General features: G+C 40.7%; 1 protein-coding gene across 4 annotated transcripts in view; it reads left to right on the forward strand.

Moving 5' to 3' along the window:
• Window positions 1-19,640, forward strand: part of znf827 (zinc finger protein 827) — a 67,880-nt gene extending 48,240 nt beyond the window's left edge. The window contains exons 6-14 of one of the 4 annotated variants that reach the window (XR_008909171.1): window positions 1,743-1,964; window positions 3,062-3,116; window positions 3,203-3,303; window positions 7,896-8,033; window positions 8,778-9,116; window positions 11,436-11,633; window positions 11,889-12,066; window positions 14,256-14,973; window positions 15,286-15,381. Coding sequence is in view for 3 of the 4 variants with exons in the window: in XM_056768676.1 (XP_056624654.1) it covers window positions 1,743-1,964; window positions 3,062-3,116; window positions 3,203-3,303; window positions 7,896-8,033; window positions 8,778-9,116; window positions 11,436-11,633; window positions 11,889-12,066; window positions 15,286-16,156 (2,102 nt within the window). In the remaining variant the exon portion in view is untranslated. Of the gene's footprint in view, window positions 1-1,742; window positions 1,965-3,061; window positions 3,117-3,202; window positions 3,304-7,895; window positions 8,034-8,777; window positions 9,117-11,435; window positions 11,634-11,888; window positions 12,067-14,255; window positions 14,974-15,285 lie in introns of all 4 variants that reach the window. The other 3 variants (XM_056768694.1, XM_056768676.1, XM_056768685.1) reach the window with 3 other exon arrangements.
• The last annotated feature ends 744 nt before the right edge of the window (window positions 19,641-20,384 follow it).

The following is a 20,384-nucleotide window of genomic DNA, read 5'->3' on the forward strand; positions in this document are numbered from 1 at the left end:
AAATGGCTTTTCCTCGCGGAAGGTCTGCATTCGGTAAAAATTAGCTCATAAAATATTTCAAATTCACATTTCATGTCCAGATTATTTCTCATGTGGCTAGTAGCCGTGTAATAAGCGGGATAATAAAACGCAAAAGAAGCCCCTTCAGCGTTATACAAGACCCTCCGCTTCGCGTTGGGTCCTGATCACACTGTCTGGGCTTCTTTCTGCGATAACATCTGGCTGCCTGTACATTATCCCATACAAGCTGATCACTGGTCAAGATGACTAGTAGTTCCCGGATGACCATGTATTGTTCGTTTTGAACGGTTGTAATCAGGGAATAACATAACCTTAGAATGTTGTGACTAGCCAATCATAATCAAGTATTCCAGAGCGCTGTATAATAAAGATGGGATAACTTGGCACAGATTGCATTATTGTCACATCACCACTCAGGTCTTGATTCTGAGGTGTTCGTGCCATCAACAGACTTGCCATCACTTGTAAAATTCCATTGTTCTTCCATTCTTTTTTAAAAACAAACAGATAACACAGGCCAAATGGTTTTGTTGGTGTATTGTAAACATTTAAAGGTCTATTTGGATTAGGTTAGTGACAGTTTTGACATTTGTATGGTAAACTATTTTTCAATCTCTATTCATGTTCCTAGCCCAAGTGATCATGATGAGGTACCCACCAAAGTTTTTTAAGGTCAGGGGCCTAATAGTTCAGTAGCAAGTAAAATCTTTTCTACATGACAAAAGCAAAAAGAACTTCAGAGAAAGGCCCTTGCATTAAACGTAAAATGAACATCTGAAAATGAAAGTGACCTATTTGTCAGGTATGGTGACCCAAACCCAAAATGTGACCTCTGCTTTTTAACCCATCCAGTGAGTAGTGAACACAAGCAAAGCAAGTGGTGAACACACGTACACCCGGAGCAGTGGGCAGCTATCACTGCCCGGGGGAGCAAGTAGGGGTAAGGTGCCTTAATGATTGACTAAATCACAAGCAAGAAGGCACAAGAATAGGACTCAGACAAAATATATGTTTAATATATAAAATATATATATATATATATATATATATAGTCAATTTTCAGCAATGCAATAAAAAATTAAATACAGATGTGACGGCTTTATTCATTTGCAGATTTTATTTGTAGGAGTTTAGTCATATAAGGTCAGTGGTAAATAGGGAGAGATTTATCAATCAACACATTATTGCTGTATTGTAAATTATAATTACATACCTTTGAAGTTTTGCTTTAAGAGCCACAATGGTTAAAAACTCCCTTTCTCTGTCTCCCTACACTCGTGACTGTGATTCATTGACCCAAAAAGGAGAAAACACCAAATGAACTAAATAAAATTGGTGTGACTTAGCTTTCTCTACTCAAAATATTGTTAATATTTGTGGTCTAGTGGGTTAAACCACTGAACTGGTAAATCAAAAGGTTGCTGTTTCGATCCCAGCAGCCACCACCAGTGTGTCCTTGAGCAAGACACACATTACTCCATGTTGCTCCAGGGGTACTGTCCCTGTAATAAGTGCACTGTAAGTCGCTTTGGATAAAAACGTCTGCCAAATGACTAAATGTAAATGTAAATGTTAATACCAAAGATCTACAATAAATATTCATACGTGGTATGCAACGGTTTTTAATTATGAATCTTGTCTTAGCAAGCACTGCTAATTAGAATCAGAATCATGTTGGACATTTGCAAATCAATTGACATTCATTTCATTTACTTTTCCAGAGAACAATAAGGACACTTGCCTCCAGAAAGTTATGGTGAAGGCGGAGCCTATGGAAGTGGATCCACCCTCATCTCATCTACAGGGCTTTAGCACTTCAGGGGCATGCGAGAAAAAGGAGCCAATGGTCAACCTCCCAGATTCTTTGCCCCGCCCCCAAAACGACCTCTTCTCCCAGGACATCTCAGTCAAAATGGCCTCTGAGCTCCTTTTTAAGCTGTCTGGTGAGTCTGTATAACATAATAAATGGATTGTGGATATGTCTCCCTCAACAAGAGCATTTAAAAAATCTCAGTTTATCTCCGTCAACTTGTCTGATTGGTGCAGTAAAACACTACAGAGTGCAAGGATGTTTGTGGTGTTAAATGATGGCAGGATTGAGCATTTCTTCCTAGAGCATTCTGAGGATTAGCCGAGACGAACCTGCCCCCAGCGCTCCTAGCTGCCAGCTACGGCTCTCTTTAAATGCCATCTAGCACCTCGAAAGCCGAACACGAAAAAATCCAACCCCCACTCGCGCACACGCACAAACCTTTAAGCATGCCATTCGCACCCTCCCACCGTCCCCCTCCCCATGGGAGTGGTGTGTAGCTGCACAGTGTGTATGTATAACCCCTCAACCCTCGACTCCCTCAGATTGTTCTCAAATATTCTGGCTCAAGCACACTCGGTTGCACACACTTCCCTTGTCTTTCTCTCTTTCTCTCTCTCCTTCTTGCTCCTGTGCAGCATCGTCATGGCAACGCAGAGAGCCCTTCCATCCTCTGTTGAGCCATGTGACTGAGAGGGTGTCAGGGAGAGGGAGCTTAGGAAGTGCCACCCAGGGAGCAAGGTCATTACCAGACCACCAGAAGAGAGAAAGAACAGATAGACTGACTGACTGGATACTGTTCTCTTTTGCTATCTGTGAATCTTTAAATTGAGTGCAGTTAAGCAAAATGTGGTAAAACAATGAACCACTGCAGTTCTTGCCAGTGTTGGAAATGAACCTTTACATTAAGGTGGCATCATTTCTCCTGGAATTGATGAGGGCATTTTTTTCTAAAATCGAACACACAATGTTCTTTATTAAGTTCAAAGCAATGGCCTAATATATAGTATAAAACATAGCAAATGTTTTGTAGCAAGTAAAGAAACAGAAACACAATGTTTTGGTCACTATTGTTGGCATGTTAGCCATACTGCATTTTCTGAGCCTGTAGGTCTTTCAAAAACAAAAATGTAACCATTTAACCATCTACCTATTGAACAGGAATAAAAATATGAATTAAAAAATATATATTTTTCCAAGTTTTAACTAGACTTTGTTTTTCTTTTTCAGAAAAAGTAAGTAAAGCTAATGAAAACAAAGACAATGCGTCATTCGGTATACACAGGTAGGTTTACCATCATGCACCCCACCTGTCGTGATCATTTCATCCATTTAGCTGCTTTTTTGTGTAATAATGATTCTGATTTTCAGCCCTTTCCTAGATGACCGCTTTAGACAATCACCTTTCACCGCACGCTCCAAGAGCTCTTCCCCAGCTGAAGCTGGCTCTTCAAACAGGGTTTCCCAGCAAGGTAAGACCTCCTCTGCACCAACCAAAACCCTTTATACGCTCAATCCTACATAGATCTATCCACACGATCCGCCTTTCTCATAAACTTACGCCTGCCGAGGCCCCTTGCGCTCCCACCCAGCTTTGAGACCACTGGACTGGGCAGCTGGCACTCCCTGCCTCCCTCTACTGGCCCCTCTGGCAAAGGGTAATTAGTTTGCGCTAGCCTGGCCCGATTCCCTACACCAGTTAATGAAAAAATGATTGAGTTTTTCGTGTCTAGGGTGCGTGAAAGTTATTTCACTACGCAGTCAGACGTGCATTCGTTTTTATACGCAGACACAAAGTGAATGTACACAAATCACATATGGAAAGCCATGACCTCTGCCTACCGCTTTATCTCTCTTTCACTCATTTTTTCTTAGCCGTTTTCATTTCTACGTGTCTAACACCTTATAACCTGGTGTGGGTGGTAACTCCCACCCACACCAGGTTAAAAAGCGTTCTTATTTATTATTTTTACATTTAACAGCGCAATCGGCCGTCAAACAAATGGTCTGAAATAGTTTTGTACGCATGCCAAAGATAGACTAAATCTGTGTTTGTTTTTTGTTGTATCTAATTAGTGTGTCTATGGCTAATTTGATCATTGTTGTCGACAATCTTCTTTTGCTTGTGGCTTTAAAAATGTCATTGTCTGCTTTTACGGCTTAATTTGATATTTTTCGCTTTATTGCTTGTGTTTCTTAATGTAAGTTTGTTGGATGTGTGGCTTCTTTGTGCGCGTGTAAGACTGCTCTTCTGTCGTCGCCTCTTGCCCTGAGTCAACTTCAGCTGCACTGCGGAGGCTATGTCTCATCTTTCTATAATAACACTAATTAAACCATTAACCACTTCAAGGCTTTGACGTACATGCTGTAGAATCTCAATTAATCTTCATGACCTTGGTTTTTTTGCAGGGTCATGAACTCGTAACCCTTATATTTGACCCCAAACTTGGTGACTAACCTGCAAACTTTTAAATAAGCTCGTAAAGTAGTGGAAAATTATTTTATTATTTACTGACGTCTATGTCACTGCAAATCTATATGATTTTCATTCTTCTGTGAACAGCCAGAGGATGTTTTCAAAATTTTACGAGATTTAATTCTCTTTGTACTCACAATTAAAGGGCGGTAAGGCTTTTTTACTCTTTTAAAAAGACTTATGCTCTATATTTCTATATTTTCTTTGGGGTACAGCTAGAAATTCGTTATTCAAAATATTGACATTCGTGATCTCTCTCTTTGGCGCAGTAGAAGAAGAAATGTCTGACTGTGTACAAATTACTGTTGAATTGGACCTTTAGTTCAAAACAGTCCAAATTACTCATCCACAAATTAGTTTTAGGATTCACTTAAATTCCTGACTAATTTATCCAGACAATGAAGGTGAATTAATGAGGATGGAATCTTCATTTTTGGATAAGCTTATTTTAAGAAGCTCATGTTTCACCATCACTGATGGATTTAAGTGAAAAAAGAGTCATAAGCATTTCTTAGGTATCCATTCTTCCACCAAGACATTATGGGAAAGTGCCATCATTTTCCTGGCAGTCTCTAGGCTCTGTGTCACACTAGAGCTGTCAACGTCAAATCACGCAGCACTGCCGCTTGGTGGGACGTGAGTCAGTCGCACAGGTTCATATGAGCGCTGCGACTCAGTGGAACCGTGGGCCTCGGGGTGACAAGGCTGATTCGGTGCCCTGTGTCTAAACTTACACGTAGATTGAAGCAGAGGGCAAAACACCCACTGTAGTTTTAATTAAGGCTCTTGTGCAGCGCAGGTCATTGCGGGGGACGGCTGGGAGATGGCACACACATGGCACAGTTATTTAATTATGTGGTTTAGCTATGCTAATTCATGCTGGTAGTGTGGCATTAGTAATCATGTTGATGCTTTAAGATTCAGATGTGGTTAATTTATTCTTTGATTGGAAGTTTGATATAAACAAGTACTTAAAGGTGTCAAAGGTATGAGGATTTGGTAAAAGGGGTCTAAAGACTTCCCTTAAAGGACTAGTTCTCCAAAATGGGAAACATTTATTTATTGAATTTTATTTATTTGAATTGTATTTATTTATTTGGCTGGGCCCAAGCTTTTTCCAAATTTTCATTTAATATCGATCACATGTTATGTAGGTCATTTTATAAAAAAAAATTAAAGCTACTATTGTATTAATTTAATTGACTGAATATCTGAAGTATTATGCCACATTTTCAGCTGTGAGCAATACATCAGCAGTAAAATAAAGCAGATGAGTAAAACATCACTTATTCTTATGTCTTTTAAAATAAGGATGGATTTAAGAACGTACTACCGGATAGATGACTCGCATTAGTTTTAACGGGTACTCCAGGACCAATAATAGCCTTTGGCTTTTTTGTGAATAATAACAAAGAAATTCACACCCTGACATTAGATTGCCCTTTAGATGTATATTTGCCTCAAAAGTACCTTTCATCCAAGATCACTGTGAGGAGCAACGGGGTACTTTTAGCATCAAAATGATGACATCTTGTCAGAAGACCCCTCCCATTGGGCCACTTTGAGACGCTTCCCGTCTAGAATTCTGGGTTTGGTCGCTGGCACATATGAGCATCCCATTGAATATGTCCTTCAGGTCCTGCATCCAAGGCCAGTGCATCTGCTTTTTAATTGCAACCATTAAATCCTCTGTTATACGCCAAAAAAAATTGTCTCCCCAACCACTTGATCCCCTCCTTTTCCTTGCAGTGCCCCCATCAATCCTGATGCTACATTGCTTATGACAGCATTTATAAAAAATGTGCCTTTTTATGAGCAAACGACAAAGCCAAAGGGATGGACACACACCCACCCCACCGCACATCCAAAAAGCCCCTTGCATGTTTATTGAACGGATCAGAATTCCGTGGTACATGCATAACTTTGAAAACCTCTTAAGTCATTGGTATGACCTACAAACACAAAACATGAATCTCTGAATGCCTTGAGATGATTATAGTCCGATGCAGTTGAAAAAAAATCTAGTTTTTTTTAATGCTGTTATACATGCTTCTTTGCTGTTTGAACTCCTGGAGAAACACCGCTTAACATTTGGCAACCTCGCTCCCTCTGTCTGGCACAGAAGAATAATGGCCATGCGTTCATATTGCACCAGACATCCATTTGAAGGGGCGATGTTGCATGATGACGGAATTTCTCATTGGTTTATATATTTATTTATTTATCTATTCATTTATTTATCTCTCTCAGTCTCCCTCTCTCCTTTTTGAGTGAGAGAAGGCGTGGCGCTGCATTTTAATTTGAAACCGAGCCAACCACCTTCATCAGAAGGTTAATTCTGCCACTTGTGTGTCATGCTTTCTCTCCCTCTCTCTCCCTCTCTCGCTCTACTAATGAAAGGTGAAAAAAGCACAGAGCCCAATGTCAAGATAAAAACACCTTGTTGGCTCCCTCATCTGGATGTACAGACTAGTCAACATAATATGTAACACTGTGACAGAACATACACCTGACCTTTTGCCAACCTTCATGTTGAATAGGATGAACTCGGTTGTACTTGTAATTGTTACTGTACGTCTGTCTTACAAGAGTGAAATGTTACAATTTCAAACAAAGGTCCAAAGTAGGAGTAGCATGCAATTTGTAAACACGGGATGTCAGGAGTATGAAATCAGAAGAATTCTATCAATAAACAGTCGCTCATGTTTCTTAAACATTAAAGAAATACTGAAAAAATGAATAGCATTACATGAAATTATTAAATATTAAACCAAGTACGTTTAGACAAAAAGATGCTGGAGATTTATCAACAACTAGTTTAGCTATTTCTGCAATTAAAATGATACTCCACTAAAAATTACGATTTTGTCATCATATACTCATCCTTCAGTTATTCCAACGATGTATACATTTCTTTGTTTTTGTTAAACAGAGAAAAATATTTGGAAAAATGTTTGCAACTGACATTTTGGGACATCATTGACTACCATTGGAGGAAAAATGATTGTATCATTTTGTTGTTCTGTTGAACACAAAATGTGATATTTGAAGAATTGAGGACCCTTTGACTACCATTTTAATTTTCCCTACTATGGTAGTCAATGATGTCCCAAAAATTCTGTTCATGACAGAATGGACTATCCCTTTCATTTTAACTACCGTCGTCCACAAAGAGTTATTTTATTATGCATGTAATTTTGTGCTGTCAAACGTTTATTCACATACGGAATACAAGTTTGTTTGTTTAATATATATCTTTCTGTGAATATTCAGTTTTTATTTATAAACACATACACATAATTTAAATTATTGGTAAATATACATAAATAAATCTTTATAATTCCTAAAAATATATATACACACATGTATGTGTATGTTTTTGTGTTAATAAATACAAAATTTATATGCACACTTTTGCCCTAACCACACTGAAATTTTCATTGGATGTAAATACGCTCCCCATGTAATAGTCATATTTTAACATCAAACTTAGTTGAAAAGAAACCAATTGTAAAACTTTAGGGCTAACATTTTAGTATTTAAAATTAAGGTTTAGCATCCTGTTTTTGTTCTGCTTTGACTTTGTAGATTCAGAGAAGGTGAGTGGAGAGCCAGGTAATGGACTTGCCCAGTGGAGACTCAACGAACAACTCTTCCCTTGCTCTATATGTGGCAAAGTGTTTGGCCGCCAACAGACCCTCTCCAGACACCTCTCCCTACACACAGGTGAGCTTGAAATGTATGACTTCTTTAGTGTCTCATACTACATTTGGACTTACACAAAAAGCGCAACAGGCACCACCACTTACTGACAAATAAGATTTGTGGAATGATTTTCTAATATTCACACATATGTGTCCCATGGCGTTATACATTGCTTTTGTGGGAGAAAGTAATGCCCTAGGTAAGTAAATAAGGTTCAGTGGACTTGATTCCCATTCCTTTAAAGAGATTAGACTACTGATTAGTCCTGGTGGGAAAAGTGCCCAAGACTCCCATAGCGCTAAGCTCCCCTGGAGCACATCACCGTCATGACCAGCCCTACCTGATCCTGGAACAATCGCATCCCGCTGGTCCCCAACAAGCATCAACGAGTGTTTGATCATGAGCCAGCTAAATACATTTCAGGCGGCACTACCAAAAAAATTATATTGCCTTTGGATTATGAGAATGTGTCTGAATGTGGGTGGATCAGGATTCTTTAAAAATGTACATATTTTAAAATGTATCATTTATATTAGTCAAGCTAATAATTGATACATTTTAATAATTAATGCTTGTCAGGCTACTTGTTCTGTCCAACTGGTTAAAATTGTAAGTAAACCAACTCTGAACCAAGGATATCATTACAGATCTTTGATATTTTTATTATCAGACATCGGTTACATACTCTACCAGTGTTTTATTTTAGGGAAAGGGACCTTCATGTTTCTTACTGCCGTATACATTTTCATTTGTTTGTTTCTGCAGAAGAGAGGAAATATAAGTGTCACTTGTGTCCATATGCGGCCAAGTGCCGTGCCAACCTCAACCAGCACCTCACCATCCACTCGGTCAAACTGGTGAACACAGACGCCGATCACATTGTTACTGCTGTTACCCACGAAGGCCCAGAGCTCAAAAACTGCCCTTACTTCTATAGCTGCCATGTCTGCGGCTTTCAGACGGAGTTTAACGCTCAGTTTGTCAGTCACATGTCACTCCATGTAGACAAAGAGCAGTGGATGTTCTCGCTCTGCTGTAACACCTGTGAGTATGTGGGTGTGGACGAAGCCGAGATGAAAACTCACATCAGTGCAGGACATGCAGGTAAGATCTCACCCATACACCATTATGTTCACTAGTATACTGTGTCATGAGATGCTGGTTCATTGCCTTCTCAGCCAGACTTTATTTCTCAGCATGACCATGTTAGTCTTTCAGCTGAACTAACACCATTCTACTATGCTGGTTCAAGCTGGTCTTTCTTCCAGCATACATAACATACCAGTCTGTTATTTTACATACTTGGTCTGTGTAATATTTGCACTTCCTTTTGAATGTCGAAGTGCAGCTGCTGAAGCTTCAACTAATTATGACCTGAATGCCTGGAGTGTCTTTGAGAATTCATATAACAGCCGGTTGTTTTATTTATATTTGTTCTGTTTTGCCACCCCGATAACAAGATTACGGTCTTACAGCATCAATAACCTAAACATTTTTTTGTCAATTTGCAAGGTGTAGCTGGAACTTCAACAGCTGTTAGCTTGCGATAAATTCGTAACAATGTCGCGGTAGAGGGGGGAGTGTTTCTGCTGGCATTTATCGGTATAGGTAACTGCACAAGCGGGTATTTATTGACAGACCGAGAGCGATGGTATAAATTAGATAAGAAATTTCCTCAGCTGTCAAGACGGGGACAAGCAAACACAATGACCGCACCATATCAGCTGCTGTGGGTTTGAACCTATTCAGACTTTAAAGGTTCAGTCATTTTTTATGTTCAAATCGTTTTTTTTTGCATCTTGCAAGTCATTTTTAAGTTAAGAAACCCCATTGTTGGGGTGGTTGGAGTGGTCCATCAAGTTTAAGGTCCAGTGTATATAATGTAGTGGCATCTAATGGTGAGGTTGTGAATTGCAACCAACTGCTCCCTCCATCCCTCCCTTTCGAAGCACTACAGACTGACGCAGCATTAAGATGTCGTGCGTTTTCGCTTCTGTGCTGAAGGAGATCAAGTATTTATGAAACAAGTTATGTAGAGCAGTTTCTCTGCTTAGGACCATTGTAGAATTCCATGTTGAATTACATGCAAGGAGACCCGCTGTCTGTGTAAATAGATATAGCACATTCTAAGGTAATAAAAAATAATGCTTAGTCAATAGATCCTCCCAAAAATACACACTAGAGCTTTAACTTCTGGCTGAAGCAATAGTAAAAGTTTGGGGTGGGATTACATGTTTATCCAATCAATAGATGGGACGGGTAGAACGAGTGGTATAAGTGTTTAGGAACAGATTGAGTGCGTAGTCATATTGAACTGCAAGGAAGCTGAAAAATGGATAGCCATAGTCCCCGAAAACTAAGCAAGCCCTACACAACCACGTCTCCCATGCGCCACTTGTGTTCCGACTAAGCCTGTGAACCTTTTCCTCAAAAATCTAAGCTCTCAGAGTGACACCAAAAGAACAAGTTGGTTTGTCAACTGCGATTTAGCGCCCTGCCAAAGACACCTTGCTACAGATTGGTTGCCCTCAGGTCAGCGGCTACCAGCTCGCACTTCTTTGTCTTCTGCACAGGGAGCTGCGGCCGTCACCAAGGGGTGCCTGCTTGGCAGCTGTTGTTTCCATCAGAAATGCTTTGCGGTGTACTGCAGCTGTTCGGCTAAACTCGAACATAAATTCATCCTGATATTTAGGGCAACATCCGCCGCCCATAGGAGCCTAATAGAGGGTGCGGAGTTCACTGGCTGAGATAAAGTCGTTTTCCTGAAATGGAGTTCACGAGTCGCACAGCGGATCTGTATTCAAAGATGTCATTGCAGCTGACAAAAGATTAAACATGACGGCCTACTCTGTATTCCGTGCACATGCTTTGAAAGGAACGGAAGTCTTAACGTGAGCAAAGCGTGCACGTGAGCTGGCATCGGCCATTTCGCGAGCTTCTGAAGACCTAGGGGAGAGCCATGGCCTGAGAATCTCCCGCCATCTTAGCTGTGGCGGCCTGACCTAGGCAGCCCCCCTCCCCTGCCGCTCTCAGGAACAGTGTAGATCAATAAGAGCGCAGGCTCGAGTGTTCTGGCTGCTTGGATACAGAAGTCAGGCTAAACCCACAAGAGTGCCTCTTAGGAAAGAAAGCCCGCCTCCCGACTTTTAAGGCTTAATATCACACCGCTCTGGGCACGCATATTCCAATCTAGCTAACTGGGTGGATTTCGATCAATCGCAGGATTTTTCTGCCTTTTGCTTCACTCATTACCGAACTCGTTATCAGACCTTCAGTGTTGAAAGATGCTCCTATCCAATTCTCGGCTGGCTAAAGCTAAGCCAGAGTCTTTGATATCGTCATGTCATTCAAATACGTGGTTCATCTTTTATTCGGGAAGTGACCCTTCTTTTTTCTTCTGTTCTTTTCTTTGCACACACGTAGGTCTCAATTCCAGAAGCCCTCTCAGTGAGACCAAGAGCACTTCCTCCTCTTTGTCGGCTCTCAGTGACTCCCTAAACAGCTCTGAAGGTGGGGATGTTGCCCAAAGTAACGAAGAACTGAAAAGCCTTTTGGCTCCGCCTTCTTCTGCAGGCAGCCAATCAAGCTCAGGCACAGGAACTGATGAAAAGGCAGAGAAAGGTAAGGCGCACTTTTACGGGTAATAAATTTAACTTAGAACTTAGTAGAGGTGCATTTAGTTAGATTTCATGAGCAGCTGATTATTATTTACTCTATCTCTGTAACATTTTATTGAACATTTCATCGTCTTAAATAGAACTGCTGCATCTATGAGTTTGCAATCATTCTAAAAGAAAGGGTTGATTCAGTACATAAGATCATGATATTAGGTGTTTAACTCCATGTTGATTCTCTCTTTCTGACCCGACCCTGAAGGTTTTGAATGCGTTTTCTGCAACTTTGTGTGTAAAACTCGGGCCATGTACGAGCGGCACCTACAGATCCACCTGATAACGCGCATGTTTGAGTGCGACATCTGCCACAAGTTCATGAAGACACCCGAGCAGCTCCTGGAGCACAAGAAGTGCCACACTGTCCCCGCTGGAGGGCTCAAGTAAGGAAAGCAAGTACAGCACGTGCCCCCACCCCCTGGTACCTCACGAAACCCCACCCCCTCCTTACCTTAAGTATCCGCCCCAATGCCTGACAAAACCCTGGCCCCACCTTCACTCAATCCCGTTACCTCACAAAACCCCACCTTACCTCAGTCCCCATCCCCTCAGTCAGTCCCGGTTTTAGGCAGGATTCTATCCAGAAGCACTGTTCAAGGATCAGGCTGGATTCACAGATGATAGTAGCGGGGCTCATCGAGCAGTGCTTCAGGGTAACATCTCTGCAGAGTCACACAGAAGCATGTTATACACATAGAAAGTTCCTGAATGTGTCTAAAACAAATGACGGGGTCAACAAATATAGATTATTTGATCTGGTCTGGCTGGTACTAAATACAATGCATAATACTGTAAATTTAGTAGGCTTTGTTCAGACTGTCACCCAAATTAGATTTTTGTGCAAATCCGATTGAAATCTTACTTTAATGATTGATTGTCCACACTGTGTGTAGCAACTGTTCAGAACCAATTCGAGTGTCCCGTTGTGCCCTCTCGATTCCACAGCACACTGCTCTGTGTTGCTCTCGCAGTATAGTGATGTCATACGCTGATTAGTCAGAACAGTGCTCTGTAGTGTTGAAAACGGTTAACTTTTCTTACAATATGACGACATGTAGCCGCTGCGCTGGATTACTATGTCTAATTTTCCTGCTGCTGAAGTGATGAGGCTTGTTTATGTGGCTTTATCCAGATTTTTTGCTGTTCACACTTGCTAAATGTGATCCGATTTTAATTGGATTTGCACAAAAATCGGATTTGAACCGACAGTCTGAACGTAGTCTTGGACAACCACCCAATGTAAGGTTTGTTCCACAGCTGCCTTGCACTATTACCAAAATAATATTTTTATGTTTCTTTGATGGTTAATCCACCAGTATCTGTAAGCACTTTAGTCACAGATGTATTTCTAATGCTAAAATATAATTGTAGTTAACAGTGAATTTTTTTATTTACTGTTTTACAAAGCAGAAAAAGTATTAAAGCAATTGATTTTCATTCAGATTCCCAATTGCCGGTATTTAGTTGCAGTCCTTAATGGAAAAATACGTTTTAATAATACGTTTTTTCTGTCTTCTGAGAAAAGATTCTATGTATTAAACATGAACAAATTAGTTGTTTCAGTTTGTTATTTTAATGAACAACAAACGTTTTAAACAAGTTTCTGCCACTTTGCAATTGACAGAGGCATATTTTAGACGAAAATGCACCTAAATCACAGGCACTTTCAGGAACCAGCCCCCTCCCTTCCAAAGTCTGTGGTAGACATTACTGCACAAGGTCTGGTCCCGCATGCGAAAATATAGCTGAAGAAATCACAACAAGCCAGTCAGTGTTTGTCCATCTGTTGAGCAGCTCCACTGCCAAGACCATTAGGCTACAGTTCACACTGTTCTTTCTCAGCCTGTCATAACCGCCACCACAGTTACAACAACACATTTAGAGATCATGAATAACCATCTCAAGGCAGATAGACACCCTATTCCCAAGCACTTACAAGACATACTGACTCCCCATCACCTCCGAAGATCGATATCTGAACAAGAACAAAGTCCGGTCTTTTCTATATTTTTTGTTGTATTTGTCTAGTTGTTTGACATACATAATTCATGTCTTAAGGTCATGTATTTCAGATTTCATTGCTTCATCTTGTCATTTATGGCTATGCTTTTCCATGCTAGACACATTTGGCAGCTTATAGTTATCACTCATTAGAGCGCTTAGCCATTACAATCCACAAGTTAAGAGGGACAAAGATATTTTAGATTAGTAAAATCCTGGAGGGATAGACATTGTTTTATTTGGATATTTCCACTAAAACTGCATAGCGATATCATTTATGTTTTTTTCAAGGAATCAGTATCTAATCCAAAAGTTTATAATTCTCTTTATTTGTCATCCTCAAGCCAACAAAAATATAAACAATATCATTTTTTTATCTGCATATATTAAGGCACAAAGTGCATATTGGTCAGTTTCTTGGACGGTGGACGTATTTGCTGTAAATTCGTATATTTTGAATGTGTATTAGTTCAGTGACTCTAGGGTTTAAGTGTGTGTGGTCGGCATTAATATAACACTATATGTATAGCAGCTGACTTCTTACAAATCACTGCATGTTTTTTTTTCACAGACTCTTTCTCTCGCAGCAGGATTCCAGTAGGCTGAACTAATGTCTGCTTATGAATAATCCATACAAGGTGTCACACTTGACTGTATATTTCTGGATATAAATACACTAGTACCTAAGAGTCATTATTTTAGACATATAGTCTTGGTGGATTCTGACAGTTTTATACAATTAACAGAATTACATTTTTTATGTTTAAAGATAAGAATGAGGAATGCAAATATAGAGAATTACACAGAGCAGCAACGATGGATCCATCTCACTGGAAAATGTTATAGCTCAGAGGTTGCTCTTTCATAGCACTCTTAAAGACTTTGGAGTAAACAAGCTCAGTCCTGCTTTGTTTCACTTTTACTCTAAAACCATTTAACGCACATGGCATTCAAAACTTATTCTCTACTCTTAGTCAAACCCCAGAGTCGTTGCACAATACAAATTCAAGTATGAATGCAAGCAGAATAAACTACGTACAATCCAAGTACTGACCAAATACATTTGGAGCTCACGGTAAATACTGTAGATGAACCATTGTTAGAGAAAAGTTTGCTATATTATAGCTGCCCAGCTGCTTTTGTTGTCAGGGTGAGAGAGTATGACAGTGCTCTAGTTCAGTGTTGAGGTAGTGAGGCGCCCTTCACAGTGTGCTTTCTGAGGTCATTCTGTTCTGCAGGGTTTGTGAAGCGCTTTGGGGCCCTGAGCAGATGAAAGGTGCTATTTAAATGTAAGTGCCACTCATTTATTCATTTACCTTCATCTGATTCCCGTTCCAACCTGTACGCAACCACACTGCCATACACACACTCACATTGTCATGCACCCTTTCACGTGTATCAGAGCACACACAGACTCTAGCTTTTAGTCACAACAGAGGGTAACACACAGTAAATGCATCTGTCATCCTACCCTATGTCCATTCTGTGTGTTCTTCATCTCATTACAGAGAACAGTGTGTGTGTTCTTGTTTGAGAGGCGCATTATTAAATGTCTCCCACCTCTGTGTCCTACACCCTGCTCCTCCTGTCTCTTTGACCAGGTGCCCTCTCTGCATCTACTCCACCAACAGGCCAGTCGCTATGGAGGGCCACCTGAAGACGCACTACAAGATGGAGTACCGCTGCCGTATCTGCCAAGCCGTGTGGGCCAATCAGGCAGAGCTGGAAAGGCACACGCGCGCTCACCGCCTGGGAAACCACTACAAGTGTGAGCAGTGCGGCTATCTCTCCAAAACGGCCAACAAGCTCATCGAGCATGTGCGCGTGCACACCGGTGAGCGGCCTTTCCACTGCGACCGCTGCAGCTACAGCTGCAAACGCAAGGACAATCTCAACCTCCACAAACGACTCAAACATGCGCCGAGACAGACCTTCGGCTGCGGCCAGTGCCCATTTACCACCACCCACCCGTTCGTCTACAGCCGACATATTAAAAAGCACCAGGGCGGAGAGGGAAGCGCGGAGGAAGGCGAGGGCCAGCCAGGTACGCCGCGCCCGGGCCATTCTGAGAGGGGTGGGAGCAGCTGCGAGAGCGGGGACAGCGGGACCACTAGCCCGCTGATGATCCTGTCCGCCTCTCAAGCCTTGCAGTCTGTCGCCCTCTCCATCACCAGCAAGCAGCAAGACGGCACGCCAAGCCCACGCTACCTCTCGGCCAACGGCACTTTCTCCACGCTGGCAGCTCGCTACTTCGAGCAGTACAGGAACTGTGACCTGGCTCATCTCATCCCCCTCACCACTCTCTTCACGGCCCGACGCTTCACATTCCACAGCCCCTCCCCTTCAAACTCATCACCTCCCTTCTCCAGATTCCGGTCCGACTCATCTCCGCAGTCCCCGCCTTCTCCCACATCGCTCAAACACTCCTTCCTGGCATACCTGGGACTGACAGAGAGAGCTAAGACCATTTGACTTTAGCGGTTACCCTTCCCCTTCCCTCATATAGTAAATCACAGATGCCACAAACTGTTCCATAGGCGGGCTGAAATGCTGCCCAAAAGGTAGAAATTCTAGTAAGACATTCATTTATCAGTGGAAATCCTCCAGGCATTTCTATCAGACCTTTTTTGTTCTATCGATACAAATAATGCTCTTTTTTAAGAGGTCTTATAACAATTGTGAATGACCCAGAATCTAAATAATAGCGCTTTACCTATTGAAGTTTTGTATTGGTTTTGATGGGAGAAGCAAACAACAAACATATAAGCTTGCAATTGATTAGCTTTTCTTTTGTATGCAGCATGTTCGCTATGTGTTGCGATTGTTTTTCGAAGTCATGTTAGGGGCTCGATATGAAATATATACAGTATGGCACGACAAAACCAACAAGTCTCGTTTCCAAAGCTAAGCCTCAGACCACGCACTTGTTAATTTATCAAACTGTACATAGTTTTGAAGTCTTTATTTTCTCCTTCCCCAACGCCTGTTGGCATTGACTGGTTTTGCAGAATGGTGAGACCATTGGCAGTACATCCACCTTGCCTCAACAACAAGCATACGGCCCTTTACGAAACCTACGAGGCACAGCTGATGGCATTTCTCAATACAAGCCATTTGGGGCATGCTAATGGCAAAAGCAATCATTACCACTTCCCTAGTGGCCGTCAGCCCATTATGCAGCCTTGAACCTTTCACTGTCCTCGTCGTACTATTGGTCACCACAAATTGTGCCATGGCTGCCCAAGGTGAGATGGCCGTCTCCTGTAGGCATGAGATGAGTGACCAGTCAAGCGCCCCCGTGCATAGCTATGGTATGTAATCGCACTTGTGCGTTTAAAACAAGATGGTGACAGAATAATGGGTTTTGCCCCAAAACCTGTCACAAAGGCCGATTCAATGGTGCTTTTTGGAGCTTTTTTGTAATTTTGTGTGTAAAAAACTGTTCCAAAATGACTTGAATGAATGTACTTTTTGTTGGTTAATGTTAAAGTGATACAAAGGTATAGCTGGGCTACGGCGAGAGAGAACATGGAAAAACATTGGTATCTCGGTGGCCTTCTCTGTCTTAAACATTTTGTTCTGTTATTTTTTACTATTATTTTGAAAGAGCCTTTGAAATGTAAAATACAAATATATATAGAAAAATATATATCCTGTACTAACAAACTATTATGAGAACCCCATTGGAAAATGGCTTTCAAGTGCAATGTGGAGGCAGCCATTATTAGAGATGGAATTGTGGAAGCATGGCTTTCCATAAGCGGGCAAACATGGTACCATAGATCTATGTTCCCCTTTTGATTTCGTTTTTTTTTAATGCACTTACTATTTTTTTTAAACAATAGCACTTAAATAGCACCCAATATAAAATGTTCTTGATACCAATTAGTTCAACCACTTCATCAGACAACCTTAATGTTAAGTTTATTTATCAGTGTCTGCCACGGTAGTTGATAAAATGAATTCAAAACCTCTTCATGTAGGTATTTGCCAAACAGCTGTGATTGACTGCCCTGTTAAGCTGGATAGTATGACGTTTAATTCAGACAGCTGAGGTCAAAACCCTCCTGGGCACCAAAGTGCCAGGCTAAATTTTTAACAGCAATTTTGCACAGTGCTTTAAAAGTTGCACTTTTTTATCAAAGTATCAGAACGCATATATTTAATGCACTCAGAGGCTGTATTGTCCATAATGTTGGCAAGCTTTGAATAAAAACTAACCTCTATGAAATCTACTTTCAAAGACTAGTCCAAAATACATGAGCAGTAACAAATTGATGTTTGCTTTGCACTTTTGCATAGTTACTAGCTAGACGGATATATTTTAAGAATATAAGAAACATTGTTAATTAGTAAGCGCAAGATGAAGAACATGCCATGTGTGTGGTCCAGACCGGTGGTTCTCAACCTTCTGACTTAAAAGGCCCACAGCTTGATATAATCAGAACATTTTTATTATGAAAATAACCAACCGTTAAGTAAAAATCTTGACTTTTAGTTGTTTAAGCTTGTTTTGTCTTACTTTAAATAATTAGGTCGTCTTCAGGGTTGAAAGTTGAGAAATACTGGTCTAGATAAGAGGCCACATATCAGCCATTATGAGTCTATGGCTAGTCTAGATATATATCTATCTATTCACCATGTCATGAAAAACATGCAAAGCTCAAGGATTTGCACACGGTCAATTCCTAAAAGACTGTTTGTTGTAGATAAATGTTTTTAAATGAAACTTTTGATTAAACAAAACAGAATCCAGTCAATAATTTGAAATCAACTGAATCATATCCACACAGTGCTTTTCAACCCCATTTACACATGGACATCAGTTCAAAACATTGCCCATTTTTTTTCAAAAGAAAAGTATACAGCCTCAATTGTGAAGATTAACCTTGACCTGCCAAAAGATCTTTCTTGGCAAAAATTCCTTGAAAGCCTCAACACCCATAACTTGCCCAGTGAGAAGATTTGAATGACAATATTTGTATTCAAGGCCAGTTGAAACGCAGGTTAGAAGTAGAGCCATAAAAGATGAGTTACAGTTTCCTTGCTCTACATGATATCCTTGTTTTACACTTCTATGTTTTGCTATCACCATATTGTTTCGTTTTCTTCATGTAAATGCCCAGCATGCGTTCTAGTGCTATGTTGTATTTTGAATGGAGCTTCTTTGCTTGTTAATAAAGCTCCTGCCCGATATCTTTTGCGCTCCAGTGCCACTTGGTGGAAAGGAGTGGCCCGAGAGCCTGAGAAGATGTAAAACTGATTCTCAGGACCCATTGTGATAGAATGAATACAAGTGGAATGTCCAATGGGCAACATCCTTCTGTCCGTCTGCCTTGGAACACCATGTTGTCATCATGTTCAAAAACATGGCTGCTGCTCGATCAAGCTCAGTTTTGTGGGCGCGAGGAGCGCGACAGAGACCGCTCTCTGTTCCAATACCAGTATTTATAAATACTTGGCGTTCTGTTTGCCTAATTGCAGAAAGCAGTGATTTTTGTTTTAGCATCATTGCGTCACGCAGGATTGACTACCTTTTAGCACTTCAAAAGATGCATGAAATTGCTCTTGATCTCTAGTTTGTAGCACTTACGTTATTTTGGTCGAGGAAAAAAAGACCAACTCGTTTTGCATTTAGCTTTGCGGGTTCCTCTGCACAATCTGTTTGCTTTATCTCTTGCTGTACTCTACGACTCAATAAGGCTCAAATATCATTTTGTTTCGTTTCTTATTTGGCACCCAGTAAACTTGTTATGTGCTGTATAAAGCTTTTTTATTACTTTATTCTTAAGGCTGTACAGGGTTGTTTGCGACAATAACTGGTAATTAGATCATTTGTACTTTTTATTTTGTTTTGTATTTTGGTTTTCTTGGTTTCGCATTTCTTTTTGTTCAAATTGCCAGTTCTTAATGTAACAGGATTTGAAAGTAAAGCTTACATCACATATTACCTTAATGGTCTTGTTGTCCATTTTATCAGTTTATGTTTTTCTTTGATGTCTTGAACTTTGATAACCTGCATTTGTTTTATTTAAGAGGAGAACAGCGTCATAGTTATCGTGATAAGAATATGGTAAAGTGTTTGGTTAGATGGGATTTGCCACGTTGAGCAGAAAATAGCACTAGAGCTCAACTGCCATCATTTCAATAGTGCATTAAAAAAAATATTTAACCCCTTACTGGTCCACAATACCTCAACTGTTCAGAATTATTTTGGATAAGCCAGATATCACATTTATGCCCCAAATCCTCTCTGACTTTAAGATAACAGCAAGAGTCATGAGTTTTAAGTCTACTTTGGCATTCAAACAAGAAATTTGCCTAAAAAAAGAGAAGCTCATACACACCTCAGCTTTGCCTTCAGCAGTCCCATGAGTGCTGGAGCGCTCCGTCCAAGCCAAAGGTTGGTCCTGCCTAATGAAAATAGATGAAGCAGAGATAAAGTGTTTGCCGACATTAAGGGCTCCATTCATCACTGTTAGCCCTAGAGCTATGGAGCACCTTGGACGGGATCACTCCCTCTCAGGCTCACTTCATAATGCCAATGGAGGCATGCGGTCTGTGTAGATACCCTCCCCTGCATTCACATGTACAGCATGAGATTTGATTCATTATTTATAAAGTTTCTCCCATGAGATTCAGTAATGGTTTGGGCTTATGTTGTTGAATGGATTGATATGAAAACATCTGCAAATGACAA

Source organism: Triplophysa dalaica, chromosome 2, assembly GCF_015846415.1.
Source record: "Triplophysa dalaica isolate WHDGS20190420 chromosome 2, ASM1584641v1, whole genome shotgun sequence".
Lineage (NCBI taxonomy): Eukaryota > Metazoa > Chordata > Actinopteri > Cypriniformes > Nemacheilidae > Triplophysa > Triplophysa dalaica.